Raw genomic sequence first — 22,812 nt, 5'->3', positions numbered from 1 at the left:
TTAGTTGGAGGCGAGTTTCAGTAATAGCGCCTTGGGCGTGGCTTACAGATGATCCAGCCAAAGGGCGTGGCTTGAGAACCCAAAGTAACTCAACCTATCAAGTAAGAGCACTATGTTTCTTTGGGCGATCTGGCCAATACGCGAATTCTCGTAGGTTAAGGGACCAATCAAATTTTCGCTCCTCGATCAATCAGCCATAATAGACAGAACGGCAACTCGTTTAGGCGCGCGAGGAATTTCAAACGTCCGGGGAGGGGAAAGGGGAAGGAGCGGGGCTTATAAAGGGGGAGGGGGGGAAGATGAGGCGGATGAATCAGACGTTGACGGCGGTGCCTGGCGCGTCTGGTGGCTGAAGCTTTGCGGCTGACACCGGCTGCGCGGAACAGGGAATGGCCTTGTGAACTTTATGGGGGGAGAATTGAGATTTAGACCCCGCCCGAGCGGAAAGCGTTTCGACTGCCATGGGAAACGGCGAAACTGACCCCAACTAAGTTTCTGCGAAGTTCTTTCCCCGTTCAATGGGCTGCCACGATTGGAGCAGGCTGACCACGCCCCTCTTCTGAAAAACGAGGTGAGGAGGGTGAAATTTCTTGCAGGCGGATGTGGAGCTGGAGTGGGGGGGGGGCGGCAGTTACATTAAGGCTGCTCATGAGTTGGGCACATTACACTCGCCTCGTCAGAGGGCTCCCAGATTAGCTTGGATTAAATCCTAAAATGTAACGCAAGCTGCCATAAGAGTACTATGCTACTGTCCTAGTTTCCCCCCCTTAATGGACCAACACAGGTGTCTGCAACTTTTAACCAGGTCTTGTTACTCTAAACTCTTTTTAGCCACCTTTTGTCTGACTCACAGTCCATATGGCTGGAGGTTCGTAAAAGGGTGGTAGTGATTTCAGGTTCTTAAATTCCATGTTTATTGCCTGAAATATGGACTGTAATTTTTAAACTGTCTTGCAGACAGGTGACTTGTTCTTATGAAAATTACTCTCTTACTTATTATTTATTTATTTATTTATTTTACATTTTATATCTCGCTCTTCCTCCAAGGAGCCCAGAGCAGCGTACTACAACACCTGGGGCTTTTTAGTTTAGAAAAAAGATGACTGCGGGGAGACATGATAGAGGTCTATAAAATCATGCATGGTGTGGAGAAAGTGGAGAGATCACTCCATGAAATTGATTGCCAGGAGGTCTAGGACCAACAAATGGAAGTACTTTTTCACACAACGCGTGATCTACTTGTGGAACTCTCTGCTACAGGATGTGGTGACAGCCAACAACTTGGATGGCTTTAAGAGGGGTTTGGATGACTTCATGGAGGAGAGGTCTATCAATGGCTACTAGTCGGAGGGCTGTGGGCCACCTCCAGCCTCAAAGCCAGGATGCCTCTGAGGCAGGGGAGAAATGCAGGTGAGAGGGCACGCCCTCAACTCCTGTCTGTGGCTTCCAGCGGCATCTGGTGCGCCACTGTGCGAAACAGGATGCTGGACTAGATGGGTCTTGGGCCTGATCCAGCAGGGCTGTTCTTATGTTCTTATGTTAAGTTTCTCCTCACAACAACCCTGTGAAGTAGGTTAGGCTGAGAGAGAAGTGACTGGCCCAGAGTCACCCAGCTAGTATCATGGCTGAATGGGGATTTGAACTCGGGTCTCCCTGGTCCTAGTCCAGCACTCTAGCCACTACACCACGCTGTCTTAATTTAACACGGAGAGTGAATTGCTTAATTTGGATTAGGCACGTTAACCAGTGTGCCAACTGCTGTTTTTTTGGGTGAAATGGAGGATTAGTGACTGGAATACAGAAGTAGGAGCTGGATGTTCTTTTGGAGTGCTAAGGGGCAAACATCGAATGTCTCCTAAGAAAGGAAACATTTGCCCTATCAGTACTATTTATGGGAGCTAAATGAGTTCTATGATCTTGACTCTTGTAGCCTCTTCATCATTATCTTTTGAGATGCAGCTGCTGTTCCACTTCATACTAGTCTTTCAGCCCCCTTCCCGCCCATGTCATGCTCAGTTCTGATCTAGTTCTCGCCAAACTTGTGTCCCGCTTCAGAGTGTAAGGGATCTTGTATAACTGAATGTTCCACCATCTTTTTTGTAAAAAGCTAGAAAGCTAGCAAGTCGGGGAAGAGACTAAGCTAGAACCCTTTTTCTGGGCTTGATAGCTTTCTGTGCACAAGGAATTGTTTCTTGTATGGAGGAGCAGTCAATCATATGAGGATCTATTTACACATATGTAGATACTGCCAAGACACAGGTTTACCACCTTAGTGAGAACATGGAAAAGCTTCTCTTCTTCAGTATTGTCCTGCACTCGGTCCTTGACCACCCCATAGAGGTTGGGCAGCTTCCTGTTTTCTTTTCCTCCAGTAAAATAGAGGGAAGATCAGTGGTAGTGACTTTGTGTAAACTCTCTGAATTAAAGAAGTTGTCTTCTGATCTTTCTGAAGGGAGCAGTAGTCTTCCTCATTTGGAATCACTGAAAGGGAACTTTATTGGCCTTTAAGATGTCATAACTCTCTGCTGCAACAGTCTAAGACTAACATTTAAAGATTGTGTCTCTTGCTGCTTCATCCCAGTACACAATAACCAAAGTGTCTAACAATAACATCAAAACAATGTTCAGGCTTCCTCTCTGGAACATTTAGATTCTGACATAACTTCATTTTTAGATGTCAACAGCTAGTCACGTAGGAACACATGCTTCTCTCAAAGTGCCAAATATCTTGTATCTGATGGCTTGCCAAGGGTGTCCAACACACCCTGATTAAAGGGAAGGTGTGATTTGTACAACCCTAAATGAATCCTTTATGTACAGAGGCAGTATACCTCTGAATACCAGATGTTGGAGCCATGCAGGCAATAACCAGGATCTTTGTGCAGCTTCCAAGCATCTCCTTGACGGTTAATGGAAATAGGTTATGCTAGATGAATTTTGGTCTGTTCCTGCAAGGCAGTTCTTATAGAAACAGCTTATTGGTCCAATAGTACAACAATACTACTAGCTTGTTAGCTGTCCTAAAAAGCCCTTCAATGATCTGATTCCTTCCATCCCTCAAATACCACCGACTTTTCTGTGTCCTGTTACAGTTGAGCAGTCCATCAGTAGCAGCTTCTTGGCACACTGCATGTAGCATCTTTGAAAGTCATGGGTGTGTGACAAGGTGTTCTCAAGGCTTCTTCATAGCTTTTGAGAGCTGCAAGAGGCCTGTGTAATCCAGAAGTAATACAGAGCATCTGTATTCAGCCACACATTTTGTGGCCTGCACAAAATTACATTAAACTTAGGGGCAAGCTGGATTCACCTCTTTCAGTGGCATTACTGACTTTTCATTTGATGGCTTAGCTCTCAAGCCTTCTGCCTTACTGAGGTTCTGGCATAGAGGGTGGAATACAGATGTGCTAGACAAACAAGGGCTATGATGCCTGTCAGTGTGGCCTAGCTGCTGCTACTGCACCACACAATCTATGTAAACTGTATATAGTATATATAATTAATGTGCTTGAAGTGGTGGTGCCTGCATTCTGAAATAGTAGTCGTAGATTTAAATTCTTGGTAAATATTTCATGCCTTGCTCTCTGGGCCCAGTATCTTGACTACTCTTTCCTGGATGCCTCCCAGAACAATTAACTCTTTGCCCAGCTCTGAATCATGAGCTTCAGAAAGGCTTGAGATGTCTGGAATGGACAAGGGATCTGTCATGTTGTTTAAAAAGTGTGAGAGTGTGTACACACTTTATCTTCTATTGCTCTGACACAGCTGAATCCTGTCACTCTGGTCTGATGTACTGTGCCATCAGGGATTCACCCCAAAAAGCCTTTTACACTTCTTGTGCAAGCCCACGCAAATCTTTGTTCACATGTCTATCTGCAGAGTAGTTGACTGATAGATCAAACTTGCTTGGAAATGACTGTAGTTCATCTTAGTTGAGTAAGATTTCACTGGGACTAAACACCAGTTGAATATTTGAGTTTGGAGAGTGTGGGAGTTGGACAGAACCTGTTTTAATGGGTTTCCTCCCCCCATGGGGATTGACTGGTGGCTCTGATCATTGAGTAGAGCTGTGTTTGTGTTGGTAGCTTTTTTACTTCCACCCTTTTTTCCTAGTTCAACCTTGACTCCTAGCAGTTCCTTGTTTGTCTTTGACCAGAGGCAGTATGCCAGCAGCCTCCATGGCTGAGGATCCTGTGAAGCTGCAAGCAGAGGTGGAGCGGCTGGTGGCTGAGCTGCGAGAGGCAACACGAGAGAAGGTACAGGCAGCGCAATATGGACTGGCTGTACTGGAGGAGAATGGTGAGCTCAAGCAGCGCTGTGGTGAGCTGGAAGGCCAGGCAGAAGTGATGCGCTTGGAACTGGTCCATATGAAGGAGGTGAGTGAAGGATTTCCTTGCTCTGTCTTGGAGAAGGATTTCCTTACCAACTTGAGTAATGCACTGTTCTCTATCTTCTATCTTGCTCAGGCTTTGGCAGAGTCCCACAGCAGTCATAAACGGGCAGCAGCTGATGGGGAGAGCAGAGAAGAGTATCTACTCAGTGAAACTGCTTCCAAAGAGGCCTGTCTAAACCAAACCATTGAGGAGCTCCAAGGTGATGTGAAGCACCTGAGATCCCAGCTTGACAACACGATGGTGGAAAATGAGCGCCTTGGTGCAGCTCTACAGGAACTCAGGAAGGTAACTTGGCCCAGATACAAAACTGGAGGCTTGGCCTAGTCAGAGCTGCCTGGTCAGGACTGTCTAGAATAGAGATTAGGAGGCCAGTATATGCCTATGGCCCTCCAAGTTTTTCGAGCAAAGATTGTAGCCCAATTACTTTATGGCGTCCCACTTTGGATTCAGGGAGTAACATCAGAGATGGAAACGGTTCAGTCATTATTTCTTAGGGCTATCTTTGGGGTTCCCAGGTGTGTACCTTACTCTGCATTGTGTTTGGAATCTGGACTTTTTACTGTTCTCTCTAAAGCATGGGAACTTACTTTTACCAGATGGATCAAACTCTGCTTGGATACCCAGGAGCGCTCCTATTTTTTGTTCCTATGGAGAGACTCCTTTCCTAATCCTTGGTTGTCATATGTTAACAACAAAATAATGCAAATAGGCCTATCTCCCTCTGAAATTCTACTCATGGGAATTGAGAAGGCGAAGGTTACACTTATACAATGCCTTCATGATATTGAGCACCAAAATCTTGTTTCTAGGGGAAACAGGACCTGTTCTCCCCTATTTTTTGGCATCATGCCCCCTTTGGGGAATAAAGGTGCTAAGTATTTAGCTTCCCTACACTTTCCTAAGTTTAGGATAGCTTTTACTAGGGCCCGCATGAACGTGTTGCCTTCAGCCCTTCTGGAAAAAAGATTTTGCAAGGGATCTTCAGCTTATGGCCTATGCCCCTGTGGTGCAGGCCTTCCTGAAACTGTTTCGCATGTGCTGCTCTATTGCTCCCTGTATTCTGATACCAGAAAAGAACTCATATTCCCTCTATTGGAGATTTTCCAGGAAGAGCTGACCCCTTTTATTTGAATTTTTGTCTTGAGGATCTAGACAATGAAATTACCAAGGTGGTGGCAAAATTCTTTTATGTTGCTATTAGACTAAGATCCTGTTTAAGATCTAAATTTTAGGAGCTACTGTTCATTATTATGTACCATACTACTGCTGGTATATTCTGTTTTTAATTTTCTTTTAATTCTTGTATGTTTTCTGTATGGTCTACAGCCGCAATAGATTGATTGATTGATAGATTCCTAAAATAAAAGTGAGTGGTGACATTAGAGGCTCGGAGGAGACTAAGCAGGGCATACAGAGCCAGGGAGTGGGACTTCCTCACTCTACACCTGTCAGAGCTCCTCCCAGTTAGCAGAATCAAAGCCATGCAAAATACATACAGCTGCATAATAAGAATTCATTCAAGTTTATTTATTTTATTTATTATTAAAACTTTTATACCGCCCTTCCAAAAGGCTCAGGGCGGTTTACATTAAAACACCATTAAAATCAGTTAATAATTAAAACAAAAATTATAAAGCATAAAAACAATGATTAACAATTTAAAACATCATAAAACAACAATTAAATAATCAGAACAATTTAAAAACAAGTTTTTAAAAGCTGAGAAAGCCTGGTTGAAGAGATGTGTTTTCAGGTGTGTTTTGAAAATTGCCAGAGATGCGGAGGATCGTATCTCAGCAACCTTCCACAATCTCCGGGCAGCAGCCGAGAAGGCCCGTCTCTGTGTAGCCACCAAACGAGTTGGTGGCACCAACTCGTACTAAAAAGTTAGTACTTTTTGGCTGGTTTGGGCAAATAATCTGACACATGTTTGTATACCATCTGTTCCACCTTATCCACTGGCTTCACAGGGTAGCCTGATTAGTATGCATAACTCTGTATATTCATGCTTATTTCTGCAGCTGTCCAGCAGATGATCCTGTATTTTAAAATTGCCTCTGACAAATGCAGAATGGTCACCTCCATCGTTGTGATTGAGGTTTACAAGTGGCTAGTATTGACAAGTGTCAAACCCCAGCTCTTCTCCCAAGCTTGGGAGAAGAGTGCAGGATTGTTCCCACTATGGTGCTGTGCTTTAAAAGCCCTTGAAGCCTGACTGTGGGGATGGTCCTCTTCAACTCCAAGCTTGAGAGAAGGGCTGGGGCTCATTCAACTTCATGCTTCGGAATGAGCTTGGAACTTGACTGTGTTGTGCTTCCAAGGTCCCTGGAGCGCTTCAGAAGTGTTGTGCAACTGCAGGGATGATTCCCAGTTCTAGGCCTGGGAAGTGACCGGATCGCTCTCCGATTGTCTTGGAAGTGCAGTGCAACAGAACAGTTCCAGCCCTGAATCTAGAGCTGGGGAGGATAGCAGAGTCATTGCACTGTGCCTCTTAGGTACTCGAGACACCTTGAAAGCATAACGTGATATGGATTGCTAGGAAGACTTGGCAAGTCCCGGCAACCATAAAACTTGGCTACCACCACGGCTAGATAATGCTTGTGGACCCCTGTTGCAGGATATAATTCTAAAGTGCAAACAGAGCAGAAAACAAGAGGAACCTGCCCAAACCATTAAAGCCTAAGGAGTAGACTAGCTTTTAGCTCTGTGCTAAGGGAAATCTGGGAGATCAGTTCCTTAGAGCATTTGGTGGTATCTCTTATTAAAGGGATTTATATTCAGCTTTTCTATTAAAAGCATTACAGTGATAAAACACAAGTGAGGATTTTAGGTTCCAGTATCTTTAGGATAGGTTTCCTGCATTTAGCTATTTGGTGCTTCATTTGCTCACCAACTGCCTCTTTCTAGAATGGGGATAGCTACCTTGTGTCTGTCTGGAGACCACTCTGTTCCCCCAACAACAGCTTAGGGTTTAAGCAGGGTGTTGCACAGATTAACCCCTCAAAAGTAATTGGATTTCATAATAAAGCTGGAACTGGAGCAGGCATATGTGGTAGGATACAGCTTGAAACACTATAAGGCAGATCTCAGATGCAGAAATAAATGAATGAATAAATAAATATTTGCATAGTACAGATATGTTTTCAAGTGTGAAACTGCAGGCAAATATTGTACTACTTAGTAGAATATTGTGGCCAGTTGAAATTGTTTTGTAGGATCAATTAGGTCCATGGGCGACTAACTGGCAGCCCCTCTTCTAGGATAGTGGCTGAGATACTGCACAGCATCCCATGGGCATTTCTGGCACCGTAAGAGCTGCTTCTTATTCATGATGCTTGTGAAATTGCCATAAATTGTGCAATGGTCTGGCCATTGGAAATACTGCGTTCATGCAAGTTCTGGCGATTGAGCAAGTGTTACAAACGCATAGCAGCTCCCGCAGTGCTGGAAATGCCTACAGGACACTGCATAGTATGTCAGCCACCTTCTTTCAAACACGTTCATATTGGGATTGGAGGCTTGTGGGATGTCTCATTCGGCTTCCATTTCCCCCTTCTTGTCAGGAGTGCCAGACCCTGGAATCTGAGAAGACCAGGCTGCGGGAGGAAATGAAACAGGCCAAGACACGAGAGCTGCGCCAGTTGCAGGACTGTGCAGAGCTTGAGGAGGAGAACATCTCCCTGCAGAAGCAGGTCTCCGTGCTCAGGGGCAGTCAGGTACTAGCAAACCCTACCTGCCATTGTGGACTTGTCTGAATGAACCCAAACACTGTTGTCATGCTGGTCTTGGTGCAGTACATGTCATTGTATGAGCCTTGCATTATAGGGGTGCTATTTCATTTGTCTATCTCCCTATTTACTGGGTTCTGCAAAATGTATCAAGCTAAATGGGTATAAGTAATCTGTGCACTCATCCCTGTGACACTTGGCTGACCTGTGGTTGGGAGAAGGGACAGTGGTTTGAGGAGGTATGCGAAAGCTGAAATGTTGGTACAAGAATTGCCTTGCCAGGACAATAGATATGTGATAGATAGATACAAATGTTGGGGTCCCACAAGAAATAGGAGGAGCAGCTGGGGAATTGCTGACCCATTTGCAGTAGCAGAAGTCCATTGAGCTCTGGGCCTGGAACCTCTGTAGTCCTCGTACATGAGTCTGCTGAGGTGGTTGGTGCCATCTGGTCAAACAAATGTTCATTGTGACATTCTGGCAAGATTTCTACCCTAAAGATGGAAAACTAGGTGATAGCACTGCAGTGCTTTCAGTGTGTGATGCTTTTATTGTCCTTACCAGTGGCCAAATTTGCAGTGGTGTGTCAAACACAAACTAGGATAAAATTTCTCTTTCAGAGGAATGGAAGTGAAAATTGGCAGGAAAGTCCTCCAAAGACTACTCCATGGAGAGAGTACAACAATTTGTTCACTGTTACTCTAACCCTTTCCTCTAGAGCAAGGAAGGGGTGGTAAAACACAGAAACCTGCAAATGCACCAGTGCTGTTGCAGATGTTTATCGGTAGAGGATGCTGCTAAAAATCACGATGAGAATTTAACCCCTGAAATGATACCAATGCCCAAAATTTGTGGGCCTGCGTCATAGACTGTCCAGCACTATGGCACAATTTCCCTTAGTGCTGACTGCTGAGATATGGAGCTAGGTGAGCACGAAACTGTTTTATCTAGCCCCACACCTGAACAGTACAGCATATGAGAAGTAGGTATTTTTATCTCTTCCCCCCTGCCCTGCTGTCACCAGGTGCTTGCCTCGCAATGCACACCCCAATGCTACTTTCACCCTCCATTCTATCTCCTTTTCAGCTTAGAGAGTCTGGGATGAGAGTGTGTGTCCAACAAGGATAGGAGGAAGTGCTTTTCCTCAGATACTAATAAGTCCCCTCTAGGACTCTGTTTTCTAAGCTTCAGAGCCCTTAAGCATATAGCATCCTGGGCTGGGTGTGTGTCAAACTGGAGGCCTCTGTGTACATCCTCCAGCCTTAATATCCTCAGGATATGACAAGCAGTTAAGGGCTCGAGCAGGCCACATACCCCCTACTCCCTTCCAACTGCCTTTTACATTCTGTGGCTCCTAGAGGGAAATAAACATCTTTGGTCTTTGTCAGGCTGTGTGTAACGTGACCAATATGTCTCTGGATACCTGGTTTCACACTCCTACTGAAATGCAGGACCCCCAAGTTTCCTATTTGCAATGTATACTTCTATTTTGTGTGTATGTTTGCTTGGATTTGTTAACTGATACTCTGAACAAAATATCAGCCTTAAAGTAGCTGCATGGTTGAGCCACCCACATAGTGTGTTGGTTATTAGAAGCTTACTGAAATAAACATGTATTTCTGGTGCTTAGTGTGAGCCTGACAAATCTCCCTAGGGAGCCAGTTCTTGATGCCACTGCAGACAGGGCTTTCTTCAGCCTTGACCCCTTTTAAACCAGGGGGCATAGTTCAAGGCCTCGCCTTAAAGAATGGCAGGGACTGTTGTCAGTTACTAGCTTGCCTTCTGTGCATAAGTGAGGTCTGGTGCCGAGTTCAAGCATGGTGAAGGGGGGTGAATTCCAAGTGGTGGCAATATTGAAATAGGTGTTGGCGCAAGGCTTCAGATGAAATCTGGTGAGGCAGGGCCTGTGAGGAGAAGCCAGCCTACCAGCACTGAGCCCCTGTTTTGTCCTAAGGTGGAGTTTGAGAGTGTCAAGCGTGCACTGAGCTGCCGTGAGGAAGAGCTGGTCCTGGCTGGGACCCAACTGCTGGAACTAGGCCGTCTCCGAGACCTGGCAGAGCACCAGCTTCAGGAGGCGCTCGAGGCTCTGCAGGCGGAGCGTGAGCAAAAGCAGGAACTTCGGCGGGAGCTGGCCATCTATGCGGGAGGACGCCATGCCTCACTCAGCAGCTTGCAGGCCAACCTGGAGGAGCTCAGCCACAGCCGTGCAGAGTACGAGGAGCAAGACAGCGGCTTTGCCAACGGCAGTAGTGTTGGGGGCCTGGCTTCCACCCCTCATGGTGTCCAGCCTGCACCTGGTCTCGTCGCTGACCTTTTCAGTGAGCTCAGCTTGGCAGAGCTCCATAAACTGCAGCAGCAACTGCAGCAGGTGAGAGGGCTGGGGAAGGGTGGGGTGCCCTGGGCTGCAAGGTGGGATTGTATTCCTGTTGAATGGAGGAGCAGGCTGTGCGTGACCAGGTGTCGCAATGCAACAGCAAAGCTTCCTTTCCTTGGCTAGGCCAGGGTTTGCAGCTGGCTGTGGCAGGGTTAGTACTACGCCAGGTACTGCACATACCTTCTGGAAAAGGGCCGATCTATTTTAAGGCCAGCAGCCCTGCATGATCTATCTTGTTGCTTGACTGTACTGTCTCTAGGGAGGGAATCAATGTTTGAATGTTCTTTTGTTTAAAAACAAAACCACATATTCAAAGCCAGCAACTTGAAAAATGTTCTGGCTTGGATATCTGTCTCATGCTAGCTCTGAATAGGCAGAGACTTTTGTCTTGCCCAAGGAGAAACGCAAACCTCAGCTTCTCCCTGCCTTTGGGAATATGAAGCAGAGTATTGTGTTGGCCTTCTCCGAGCCAGACTTATACCTGACTGCCTTTGACTCTTCAAGTCCTCATACAGGAAACATGGGAGAAGGATCAGTCGCTCTAGCTCTGTGCTGAGCTTGAGAAGTGGAAGCAATAAAGAATGCTCTGTGCTGTTTCTGCAAAGCCCAGAGTGGTGGGAGAAAACTGCTGCTTGCTTCCCTCCCCCTGCCCAAATTGCAGTATATTATTACATGCAAAAAACTTGGGGGGTGAGGTAACATTCCTTCATTTAATCACTAGCTTTGGAGAATGAAAGGGCTGTGCAAGATTCTCTCGCAGCTGCTTACCTTCTCCAACACCTGCAAAGAAAGAGGCTAAACAGGCTTTCTTTTCCTCCCTGGTTCTCTGCCAGAGGGCTTGAAGAGGATGGGCGGATTTCTTCTGCCCATCAGAAGCATCCTTCTTCTCCAGTTTTTTGCGATACATGCAGAGTTTTGAGAGGAGCAGGGGGGACTGAAATCTTCATGCTGGCTGTCCTGGGGCAGGGCAGTCACAACTGGCAACCAGATTTGAGGACCACTGGTCCCCCTTTTAGTCAGCTGCTGGACTAGAGCCCTTCAAAGCTGACCATAGGTTTTGCCTCTAAGATGGAGAACACAAACGTTAAAGTGCAGATAACACTCACAGTTGAAATGAGAGTAGAGAGACCAGTCCTGCAACATCCAGAAATAGGCAATTGTGCACCCAAGCTTATACCACAACAAAGTTAGTCTTTCATAGTTGTGCAGGACTCCTTGAGGGAGGGGTGTTTGTGTGTGTGTGGAGTTGCTAGATTATAAGCAATCTTCTATACAGGAATTTAAAGATTAGAAGTATGGCGTGGTGGTGGTGGTCCATGCTGAATCCAAAGAGGAAGCTATTTTGGATGAGAGTTGCTGGGATGCCAGAGATGTTGCTCTCGGATGTCTGTCCTGGCAGCAGCCTTGTCTGGGATGTGTGCTGGCGCTTATGTCGAGCTGGGAGTGTCGTCTTCGCCTGCAGAGCTAGCGGCAGGAAGCCACTAAAGTTATTCTGAGCAGCCACACATCCTGCTCAGCCGATGGTGTCATGCTCTGACCCTGCTCTTCTTTCCCCACCCCCACCCGTCTGGTTGTCTGCAGAGCAGATTAGCTCTGCCTCCTGTTGAGCCAGTTTCCTTGGGGAAGCGGGTTTGGGGGCTGTGCTTTCCTTGCAAGCCACTGGGAAAAACGTATCCACCTCATTTGCATAGAATGCATTCTCCCCATTCCACCCCACCAAGGGCCTTTTCTGGTTTTAACTGCATGTCCACTTTCCTAGAGAGCCTTCCATCTTGGGGAGCTTGCTATGCCATTGCCAAAGTGCCAGCTCGAAGGGCTGCTTTTGGGTCACCTCCAGCTAGCCACTGCCTGACTGCCCTTGTCTAATAGCAAAAGCAAATCCTTGGCTGCACATCAGAGCTCTGCTCATTTCTGTATGTGTTAACAGCTGGCTCTCTAAACTTCAGATAGGAGCTTGGGGCCTGTCAGTGGCAGGTACTATTTAGGGAGAGCCTGTCCCTTTTTGGAGAGGGCTTCTTGGGGACAGAACTAGGAATAGAACTGATCTTGATTGCTATGGTGGACCTCCAAGCTGCCGACTTGGAGCTTTCCTCTATAGAGGGCCCTTGCAAGTCACTCACTGCTTAGCCCTGAAACATGCATAGCAGCAACTCTGCCCTTTGAATACGATTAACTTTTTTGAGTGTCTCCTGTCAGTTTCCTCAAGTCTAGGATTTGGAGGCTAGCTAGATTGGACGTTCTCTTCTCTCCCTTGCCCCACAGCCTGTCTTGCTTTAGGAAAGCAAGCACAGGTGTCCTTCTCACTTGCAACTTTGTCCATCAGGCAGAAAATGAGAAGGCCTCACTGGCTTCAGACCTGAAGGATCTCAAGAAGCAGCTGACCAGTACCAAGGAGGCTCTGGCCCAACAGCAGTCGCGCAGCAACCGCGAGACAGAGCAACTTCGCGTCCTGGATGCTGGCATTAGGGGTGACAGGGCGAGCCCATTGCTCAGTGAGCGGGAGCGCTGCCGTGAGGAGCTAGAGAAGACCCAGCTAGCAGTCCAACGGGAGAAGGAGGCGGCTGCCCAGCTAGAAACAGAGCTGCGCGTTGCCAGAAGGATGGCCCGAGAATGTCAGGTGCGACTGGCCCAAGCCCAAGAGGAGCTTCTAGGTTTTTCTGAAGAGATGGCAGCTCTTTACCATCACGTCTGTGCCTGCCACAGTATAACACCTCAACGTGTGGTGTTGGACTATTATCGAGAAGGCCGTGGAGCCCGGAGTATGTGCAGGAGACGGTCCTCGAGAAAGCTGCTGGTCACAGAGATGGAGACGAGCAGCAGTGGGGACCAATCCCCAGTCAGCAGCCCTGGCTCTCCTTGTGGCTTGGAGCCCCTCAATGTGGCCAACCTGACGGCTGTCCTGCGAGAGCAGCTGGGGCATCTGCAGGTGGCGCTGTCTCTGGCACATCAGCAGAGCCTCATGGGGCATGGTGCTGAACTGGAGCGCGACAAGGAGGCACTGGTGGAGGAAGTGCTGAAGCTGAAGTCTCTGCTGAGCACCAAGCGTGAGCAGATTGCCACCTTGCGTACGGTGCTCAAAGCCAACAAGCAGGTGGGTACAGGAAAGCCTGGTTGCCGTATACATGTACACTTGACTAGTGGGATGGGCAGGTGTGCACTGAACTTCCTTCAGGTAGAAAAGGTGCACGCCTGCAGCCTGGGTTGGGAGGTACCTTCTGTTGTACTGAACATCTGTGGAAGCTTGCCTCCTCTTCTCTTCCCCTCACCCCACCAAATGCAATTGGAGGTAGAATGAGGATGCACTAAAGACCTAGTTCCTCAAATTTTTTTAAAATTCTCATTATGAAAATTTATTGTGGCTTTAACTCCAACCTAAAGTTAAACTGAAAGTGTAGGGACAAGTCACTAAAGTGGGTATGAGCAGAGATGTATGTGCACTTGTTGTTCTAAAAACAACCACCTTAAACTCTGTGCCTGGTAGTACCAATTCTGCACCAAGAAATATTTGCATATTGTAAAAAAAAGTGCAACTTTATAATATTTGTATATTCCGATTTTGCTAGTAAGTTATGCAGGGCTCTGAAGCCCTGCTCTCTGAGCCCTGGGAATCCTATGCATCCCCTGCTCTCTTCTCCTCTTCCCTCACTCCTTGGCACTTGCAAATGCATTTGTCTAATCATAAGGGCTAAAACATCAAGCTGAGCTGCTCTGAAAGCTGCCCCAATGCCCTGTTCTCTGCATCCACAAAACTATGGCAGGCAGCCCTGGGCATAACGTGGCATGGGGAGAACTTGGGTCCTAGTATTTCATCTAGGTACACCGACAGCAGCCCCTGCCCTTCAGACCCTGATACCTCTCTCCAGCTATGTAGAGGGACTGATGCAGATTGAGGAAATGCACCGGGTGGCTTTAGCAGATTTGCTAATGAGATCGGAAGTAATTGTGCCCATATACTGAGCTCCTTGCCTGCCTCCCCCGTCAACTGCAATACAGTGGCATTAGGTTTCCTCTCCCTACCCCATTGCTTGGGAGTACACCTCTTACCTAATTTCTTCCATAGTCTTTTTAATAGTATGGTTATGTACCTCCTGTGCAGCTTCCATAGCACAGGCCCTGTTGATCCCAAAAGAGCAGTGTTCTGAGTTTCTTCCTAGCCTTGTTGCTTATATAGAAGGTTGGAAACCAGGATGCCCCATGAAGATTTTAAATTGCAGTCCAGCTTAAAGTTAGTAGGCTTCATTCTGGAGCTTGCCCCATGGGCCTCTTCTCCCACCTCTGAAAGCCGATAGCTAAAGAGAGAAGAGTGGTTCCTGGGGAAGCACCTAGAGGTGCACAAACTTATTGGAACTCTGAAAAAAGGCCCCGTACTGATGCAGCCCCAGTTGCTGACCTGAAAACAAAATGGCTTCTGGGTGTGTCCTGTTAGACTGGTAACTTATCTGCCAGACCACTTTGAATTTGTCCTAGGGTCTTTGTAGGATGTGTTTCCATGTGCAGTGTCTCCTGGATTGTATGAGGGAAGAAGAGAGCTGTGTGTGTCGGTGCTTTTGTACACTCTCTTCTGCATATGGCTGAAATGGAGAGTGTAAAGGGGATATCTGTGCACTACCTTAGCCTTGGCAATCTTCCCCTATAGACGGCAGAGGCGGCGCTCTCAAACCTCAAAGGCCAGTACGACAGTGAGAAGGTGCTGGTGTCGGAGACCATGGCCAAACTCCGCCACGAGCTCAAAGCCTTGAAGGAGGATGCTGCTACCTTCTGCTCCTTGCGTGCCATGTTTGCCAGCAGGTTAGAAACGGAGCCTGCTTGCCTCGCAGAGAGCTGTGGGTGGAGGCAAGAAGCAAGCCTGCTCTAGGGACAGGGAATGAAATGGTGGCGGGTCATCCTTGAGCCAGGACTACTGTTGCTCCTGTGCGATGCTTGCCTAGTGCCAGCAGCATCACAAAAGTGCTCACGTAAGGAATTTGCAGCATAGATTGGGAGAGTTGAGTAGCAACGAAGGGAGTACTGTGCTTGGGGGCAGGACGACGTTAACATGTCTCCACCAAGGTCCACTGGCGGGACCTTGACCCACAGATGCCGGCAAGCTCCCTATGTGCCTGCCTAGAGATCTTAATTAGTCACCTCTCTCTGACTTCAGAGGCTTCTCCCAGGCATTGCCCATGCATTTTTGATTAGCCTTTTGCAATCATAAGGGCTAGAAACCTTCCCCTTCTATTTTAAGTGAAATTGAGACTTCAGCAGACACTTCTGTGTGCACTTTGGCACTTGTCAGGAACTGCAGCATACATACAGCACTGAAATCTGCCAAGAGTTCTGTGGGTGGGCGCCTTGGTCTTTTTGTATATCTTTTTTAATCTTTGGGGTGGGGGTGACACTTGGCCTGGTTTAGCTTTGAACCCACCCCCTTCACCCCTGTACCTAGGTGTGACCAATATGTCAGCCAGCTAGATGAGATGCAGCGGCAGTTGGCAGCTGCTGAAGATGAGAAGAAGACTCTGAGCTCCCTGTTGCGCATGGCCATCCAGCAGAAGTTGGCTCTCACTCAGCGGCTGGAGTCCCTCGAGAGCCCAGTTGAGGTGTTGCGGGGCAGCAGGAGAGCACTCCGGCCAGCCAAGGGCAGTGCGGTAAGGAGAGGGGGGACTGACATCGGTTGTGGGAAGGAAACAAAGGAGCCACTGAAGTAATAGGCTAGGCCTGGTGCAACTGTGACTCTAGCTAGTTATCTCTCTATGGCTTTTGTAGCTGGAAATGCCCCACAGACCCGATTTTTCTCCCTTTTGTGTGTGTGATTTATCCCCTTCCACATTTGGAATAAAACTCTAGTTAGTGATTATATCTGCACCAATGTTAACACTACCTTCAGTTGCTCGCCAATCAGTCTAAAGAAATTAAATTTGCAACAGAACAGGCAGACTGCTAAAGAAGCAAAAATGATGCTGTTGTATGAAGTGCAGAGTGGGAAGCTGAGATACAGGCTTGTCTGCTACTGGAAGCAGATTTGCAGCATTCGGAGCTTGAGGGCAGGTGGGATGTGACAGCTCTGGGTCTGGGGCCTGTATTCTGTGCCTCCTAAACATGAAGGTGGTGTACCTAATCTAGACCTCACATGGAATTCTGGCAGGCTAATAATGGCCTTGTGCATAAAGCTCTGCAGGGAATATTCCCTGATAAGGTCATCAGTCTTGAATGCCCACCTGTGACCACAGATGGTTCAGGAAAGTCTGTCTTTGCAGACAGTTATGGGAGTTAGAAGCTATGACTGCCCATGTAGGAGCCAGGTTCCTATTGCTCTTGCAGGGGGCTCAGACAATTATACAGGCTAGACATGGTCTTGCTTTGTGCCAATTGCAGTCTTCCATACAATGACATAACTGAGAGCGAATGTAGCCAAGATGGAGCAGTGAACCAGGAAGCCCCCAGTGGACAGCACACCTTTGCTGTGAACTTGCTAGAAGGCATTAAGCAATCTTGGCCCCCTCCTGACAATCTGGGAATTACACTGGCTTGCTTCACATGGGGTCATTTTGCATGATACTTTGTCCGCCAGCCCAATCACATTTGTAGACTACACATTCTAGTTTAAACTGTTAAAATTGCGGCGGTGGGTGGCGAACACAGACCACCCCATATCATTAATGAATAATACCCCAGATTAGGGTAGTGGGAAGGATGGGTGCACACACATCCTTATTGCATGTGGTCAGGCCAGCAGCTGAAGTATTGACCAAACTGACCTATGACTATTGCAAGGATTACTGAGTGTATGTAGAATGCTATGTGCTATATAGAATGCTTAGCAGCATGGTAAGCCCATTCTGCTCAGCACAAGAGCTGTAGAGAAATTGTGGTACTTCACATCTCTTCTAATACCTCTCCCCCGACCTTCTCCTTCCAGAGATGAGGCAGACGGTATCCAGTGCAGGATTTCTAGACAACCTTTTAGCAGTTGGATCCTCCGTTACAGTCACAGAACTCCAGTCCTTGTTTTCCTATGATAGGAAAGACTTGGCATTTCTAAGCTGCAGCCAGTCAAGGAAGTCTCCAGCCAAAGCTTACTTCCTGCCCCTCTGTGCCTTTGAAGACTACTTGAAGATACACTGCCTCTCTGGACATGCCTCTGGTGCTCTTTTCCTAAATGCCTCTAACAATGTGCCTTTTTGTTGGCTCTAATGTCAAAGTGACAGTGTTGGCCTTAATGACCAGAATTGGCTTTAGGGAGGGAGGTCTGTCCCTCCACTACTACCTTCTCATCCTTCTGCAGTTACTGGGCCTGTATCTCATTTCTGTCTCCTTCCTATATACACTCTCCTGGCCTGTGGTATTTTGCACATAGGTGAATAACTGCTCACTGCACAGGCTAATGGAATACCAGGTCCATGCAGATACTGGCAGAAATGGGTTTGGGGTGGATACAGCAATGTCTCATCTCCATCCTTCCCATTCCCAGTGGTGTAACAGTAAAAAAGAAATGTTACGTAGTCTGGGACTAGGTAATCCCAGCTATATGCCTCAAATAATTGGTTTCCTGGAACTCGAGTTTTCTTTAATTGAAATCCACAGCATAAAATGTAATTCTCACAAGATTAACATTAAAATGTAATGAAAACCCAATGAAGTCTTCCTGTTGTCACCTTAATTTTCCTTTCGGTAGCGAGAATTGTTTGTTTACTCTCCACTTGCAAAAAGGTCATCTGAAATCTTTATACAGTATAGTAATGACATAACTGCATATTCTCATAGCATACCTAACCATTCTTTGAAATATTCTGTTAACCGATAAGCATTCTACTTATGATCATGCGGTATATGCCTCTCTATTCCTGATAACAAATTGCTAAATTTATTGGGACTGTATATTCTTACATAATCTTCAACCAGTATTTTGCTACTTGTAGCTTCACCACAAATGGGGAGATATATCTATATCTATATAGATCTATATCTATGTATGTATACATCTATCTGTGTATGTATCTATGTATCTCTATGTATGTATCTCTGTCTATGTATATATGTATCTACCTATCTATCTCTGTCTGTCTATGTATCTATCTAGACACTTGAACAGTACGGCTGCTTATCCAGCTTTTCAAGTTAGTTTGTATGGGTGGATTTCTAGCTTCTGGATAGTTTAGATTATGCTAGGAAAAGATGTTGATCTGTGTCCTTGCCAAAGCCAGGAGTTGGTCTGGCTTGGTTGCAAGGCTCTCTGAAAGCACCTTCTGTGCTTCAAGTGGATGGTGCCTGGCACTGGGTGGGGGGGGAAGGGGGGAGGGAAGAGAGGATGTTTAGGCCTCTTGTGTGTTTAAAAAAGAGAAAAATGCATTGGCCTAAATACTTGCTAGAGGGAGCTATGTTAATAGGTCTACTCTGTAGAGAGCTGATGCCCCCTTCTGGCAAAAATGGTAAACAATACAGCTCCCATCAGCTTGGGGGCCTTATCTCATAAGACCATGAAGTGAAGTGGGACAAGCAGATGCAGATGTCTGAACTCTGTTTAGGTACACATAATAAAGAGGGAGAATTGACTGCAGTTCCCTCATTGTTGTGTGCTGGTACCAAACCTGGGTTTGCTGCTGTGGCCCTTGTTCCACTTGGGTTGTAGCTATGGGAGTTCTGCAAAATGGAGGGAGCCCAAAGTCTATAACAGCTACAGCCTCCTGCCCTTGCATTTTAGACTCGGAAGTTTAGTTTATGCCTCCATTGTGTCTCAAATGGAGAGAGTTTCTGTGGGAGAGAGTGTGAACTCAACCCTCTGTTTGCGATAAGGGAAGTGAGGACCACTGCCACAGCCAGTTCTCATCCAGCTCATGTTTCTGGTAATACTTGGCAGGATTATAGGTCATAGATATATGTCTACCATGACAAAGCAAAAGCTGTTGCAATTATTGGGGCAAAATGCCAGCGGAGTGTGTGTGTGTGTGGGGGAAGCTGATGGTGTCATCGGTGTGCAGCTGGGTTTGAGCCAAGCACAAAAAACAGACAGTAGCAATTGCTGTACTGCTGCAAATTTCCTAACGAGGCATAGATTTTGTGAAATTGGATGCTGCCCTGTGAAACCAGCTAGATAGGATATATTCCTTGAAGATGCCTCAAGTGTGTCTATATAAATGCGTTGTCCACATAAGATGCCACTCTTGCTAAGACTACTTGCTTGAATGAGACCTGCTTCCTGTTTGTCTTGTGTCCTAGCAAAACAGTTTGCTGTGTAAGCCAGAGTTTTGATGCAACAGCATATTTCAAATAACACAAATGAAAATGGCATGGACAAAAATGATGGGACCCTTAACCTAATATTTTGTTGCACAACCTTTAGAGGCAATCACTGCAAACAAGCGATTTCTGTAGCTCTCAATGAGACTTCTGCACCTGTCAACAGGTAGTTTGGCCCTGTCTTCTTGAGCAAACTGCTCCAGCTGTGTCAGGTTTGAAGGGTGCCTTCTCCAGACTGCATGTTTCAGTTCTTTCCATAGATATTCGATAGGATTCAAACCAAGGCTCAGAAGGCCACTTCAGAATAGTCCAATGTTTTGTCCTTAGCCATTTTTGAGTGCTTTTAGCTGTGTGTTTTGGGTCATTATCCTGTTGGAGGATCCATGACCTACCACTGAGACAGAGCTTTCTGACGCTGTACGTTTCGCTCCAGAATGTCTTGATAGTCTTGAGATTTCATTGTTCCCTGCACAGACTCAAGGCACCCCATGCCAGATGCAGCAAAGCAGCCCCAAAACATAACCGAGCCTCCTCCATGTTTCACAGTAGGTATGGTGTTATTTTCTTTGAAAGCTTCATTTTTTCGTCTGTGGACATAGAGCTGATGTGACTTGTCAAAAAACTCCAGTTTTGTCTCATCTGTCCAAAGGACATGCTCCCAGAAGCATTGTGGCTTGTCAATATGCATTTTAGCAAATCCCAGTCTGGCTTTTGATGTTTTTCTTTCAACAGTGGAGTCCTCCTGGGTAGTCTTCCATTGAGCCCACTGTCACTCAAAAAGCAACGGACGGTGCTATCAGACACTGATGGACTTTGACCTTGGAGTTCAGCTTGTATCTCTTTGGAAGTTGTCCTTGCCTTTTTGTCTGCCATTCTCACTATCCTTCTGCCCATTCTGGGATCGATTTTCCTCTTGCGGCCGTATCCAGGGAGGTTGGCTACAGTCCCATGGACCTTGAACTTCTTAATCATATTTGCAACTCACAGGAACATCAAACTGCTTGGAGATGGTCTTATAGCCTTTGCCTTTAACATGCTTGTCTATAATGTTCTTTCTGATCTCCTCAGACAACTCTTTCCTTTGCTTTCTCTGGTCCATGTTCACTGTGGGACATGCGATGATACCAAACAGCAGAGTGACTACTTTTCTTTTCTCCATTTCAATAGGCTGAATGACTGATTGCACAATTGGAGACGTGTGATACTAATTCAAGAAAACGGCTAATTTGAAAAAATCACTCTAATCCAACTATTTATGATCTTTTCTAGGGGGTACCAACAAATGTGTCCAGGCCACTTTAGAATATCTCTGTAGAATAAGCAATACTTTATCTCTTTTCACACTTGATTTGCTTTACTCGATGATAAATCAAAGGCATGCAGGTATACATGGGACAACTGCTTTTCATTTAATCGCTTTTCAGGAGGCATAACACACTTTCAATGAGCTGTAAGGGTACCAACAAATTTGTCCATGTGTGTATTAGAGCAGAAAAGAGCAACCAATGTGCTCAAAGGCTTGGAGAATCTCTAAGAGTAAAGGCTTTTTGTTTAGGAAATAAACTAGCAGAGGCTGTGATATAGGCACTTAAAATTGAGCAGTGTGGAGGAAGAAAACTTCCTCTTTCCATTATATAGGGTGGGGGTCAACCAATAAAATTGGCAGAAGGGAAGTACCTTCTACTGCAATGCATAAGTGGCTTGTGGAAGTCTACATCTAGTTGGCAATGGCCACTAGTTTGTTTGCCTTTATACAACCAGTCTAACCTTAAATTAAAGTTTAAATATTGAATCTGACTAGTAACCTCCATTTAACAGGGGCAGCATACTTCTGAATATCAACTAAATGGGAAGGCAATTACTCACCTAGAAATCTCTCCTAGGCTGCTGTTGTAGACATTGCTGGGCTGGATGGCTCTCTGTTCCAAAACTGTGCTTTTTCCGTTTGTTTGATGGTTTGTTTATTTATTAAATTTATATCCCACCCAAACATACAACTCTAGGCGGCTAACAAAACATAAATAAAAATTAAAACAATGCAACATATAACACATATATAAAAGTTAAAACAATACAATTTAAAAACCATAAAATTAACAAACAGTATTTTAAATTAAAAACCTGAGAAGGCTTGGGTAAAAAAGGTTTTCAAATGTTTTTTAAAAATAGCCAGAGATGGGGACAATTGTAACTCAGCAGGGAGTGCATTCCACAATCTCAGGGCAGCAGCCGAGAAGGCCCGTCTCTGTGTGACCACCAAATGAGTTGGCGGTAACTGGAGATGGACCTCCTCAGATGACCTCAATGGGCGGTGGGGTTTGTAGCTAAGACGACGCTCTCTTAAATACCCAGGACCCAAGCTGTTTAGGGCTTTATAACTAGCATTTTGTATTTTGCCCGGAAACCTATCGGCAGCCAGTGTAACTCCATCAGCAAAGGAGTAATATGGTCTCTCCGAGATGACCTGGAGACCAACCTGGCTGCCGCATTCTGAACCAACTGAAGTTTCCGGACTACATACAAAGGCAGCCCCACGTAGAGCGCATTACAGCAGTCTGGAGGTTACCAACAAAAGTACCACTGTTCTGAGGTCATTGATCTCAAGAAACGGACACAGCTGGCGTATCGGCCAAAGCTGATAGAAAGCACCCCTGGCCACCGCCTCAACCTGAGAAACCAAGGAGAGGTGTGGATCCAAGAATACTCTCAGACTGAGGACCTGTTACTTTTGGGGAAGTGTGACCCCATCCAAAACAGGTAGATCAAAATAGTCTCTAGAATTCTTACCCCGCACAATAAGTACCTCCGTCTTATCGGGATTCAGCTTCAGTTTATTCTCCCTCATCCAGCCCATTACTGCTTCCAGGCAGGCATTTAGGGAGGATATGCCAGCTCCTGAAGAAGCTGACATGGAGGAGTAGATCTGGGTGTCGTCAGCATACTGATAACACCCAGCTCCAAATCCCCTGATGATCTCTCCCAGAGGTTTCATATAGATGTTAAAAAGCATTGGAGAGAGTATGGAGCCTTGAGGGACACCATACTTAAGCTCAGATTTTGAAGAGCAACAATCTCCAATCAACACCATCTGGAACCTGTCCGA

The 22,812-nt window shown here is 46.2% G+C and overlaps 1 protein-coding gene across 2 annotated transcripts; it reads left to right on the top strand.

Annotated features, from left to right (window-relative positions):
• The first annotated feature begins 275 nt into the window (after positions 1-275).
• LOC128342964 (protein bicaudal D homolog 2-like) lies at positions 276-18,107 on the top strand. 2 transcript variants are annotated; one of them, XM_053291208.1, is made up of 9 exons: positions 276-571; positions 4,154-4,373; positions 4,464-4,676; positions 7,955-8,107; positions 10,074-10,487; positions 12,817-13,584; positions 15,130-15,281; positions 15,919-16,120; positions 17,392-18,107. In XM_053291208.1, exons 2-9 carry the CDS (start codon positions 4,161-4,163, stop codon positions 17,395-17,397), a joined length of 2,121 nt encoding a protein of 706 aa, XP_053147183.1. In that variant the 5' UTR covers positions 276-571; positions 4,154-4,160; the 3' UTR covers positions 17,398-18,107. The 2 variants fall into 2 exon arrangements, with proteins under 2 accessions (XP_053147183.1, XP_053147184.1); XM_053291209.1 differs by having other exon boundaries at positions 4,132-4,373.
• Positions 18,108-22,812: the final 4,705 nt, after the last annotated feature.

This window comes from Hemicordylus capensis, chromosome 2 (assembly GCF_027244095.1).
Source record: "Hemicordylus capensis ecotype Gifberg chromosome 2, rHemCap1.1.pri, whole genome shotgun sequence".
Taxonomy (NCBI): domain Eukaryota; kingdom Metazoa; phylum Chordata; class Lepidosauria; order Squamata; family Cordylidae; genus Hemicordylus; species Hemicordylus capensis.
Note: the sequence above shows the minus strand (reverse complement) of the source record. Positions and strands in the feature narration are given on the sequence as shown.

Bases quoted from the DNA above. Each gene is read 5' to 3' on its own strand.
- LOC128342964 (XM_053291208.1), top strand. From the start codon at position 4,161: ATGCCAGCAGCCTCCATGGCTGAGGATCCTGTGAAGCTGCAAGCAGAG. The intron at 4,677-7,954 runs GTAACTTGGCCC...CCTTCTTGTCAG, and splicing joins CTCTACAGGAACTCAGGAAG to GAGTGCCAGACCCTGGAATC. The intron at 8,108-10,073 runs GTACTAGCAAAC...TTTTGTCCTAAG, and splicing joins CCGTGCTCAGGGGCAGTCAG to GTGGAGTTTGAGAGTGTCAA.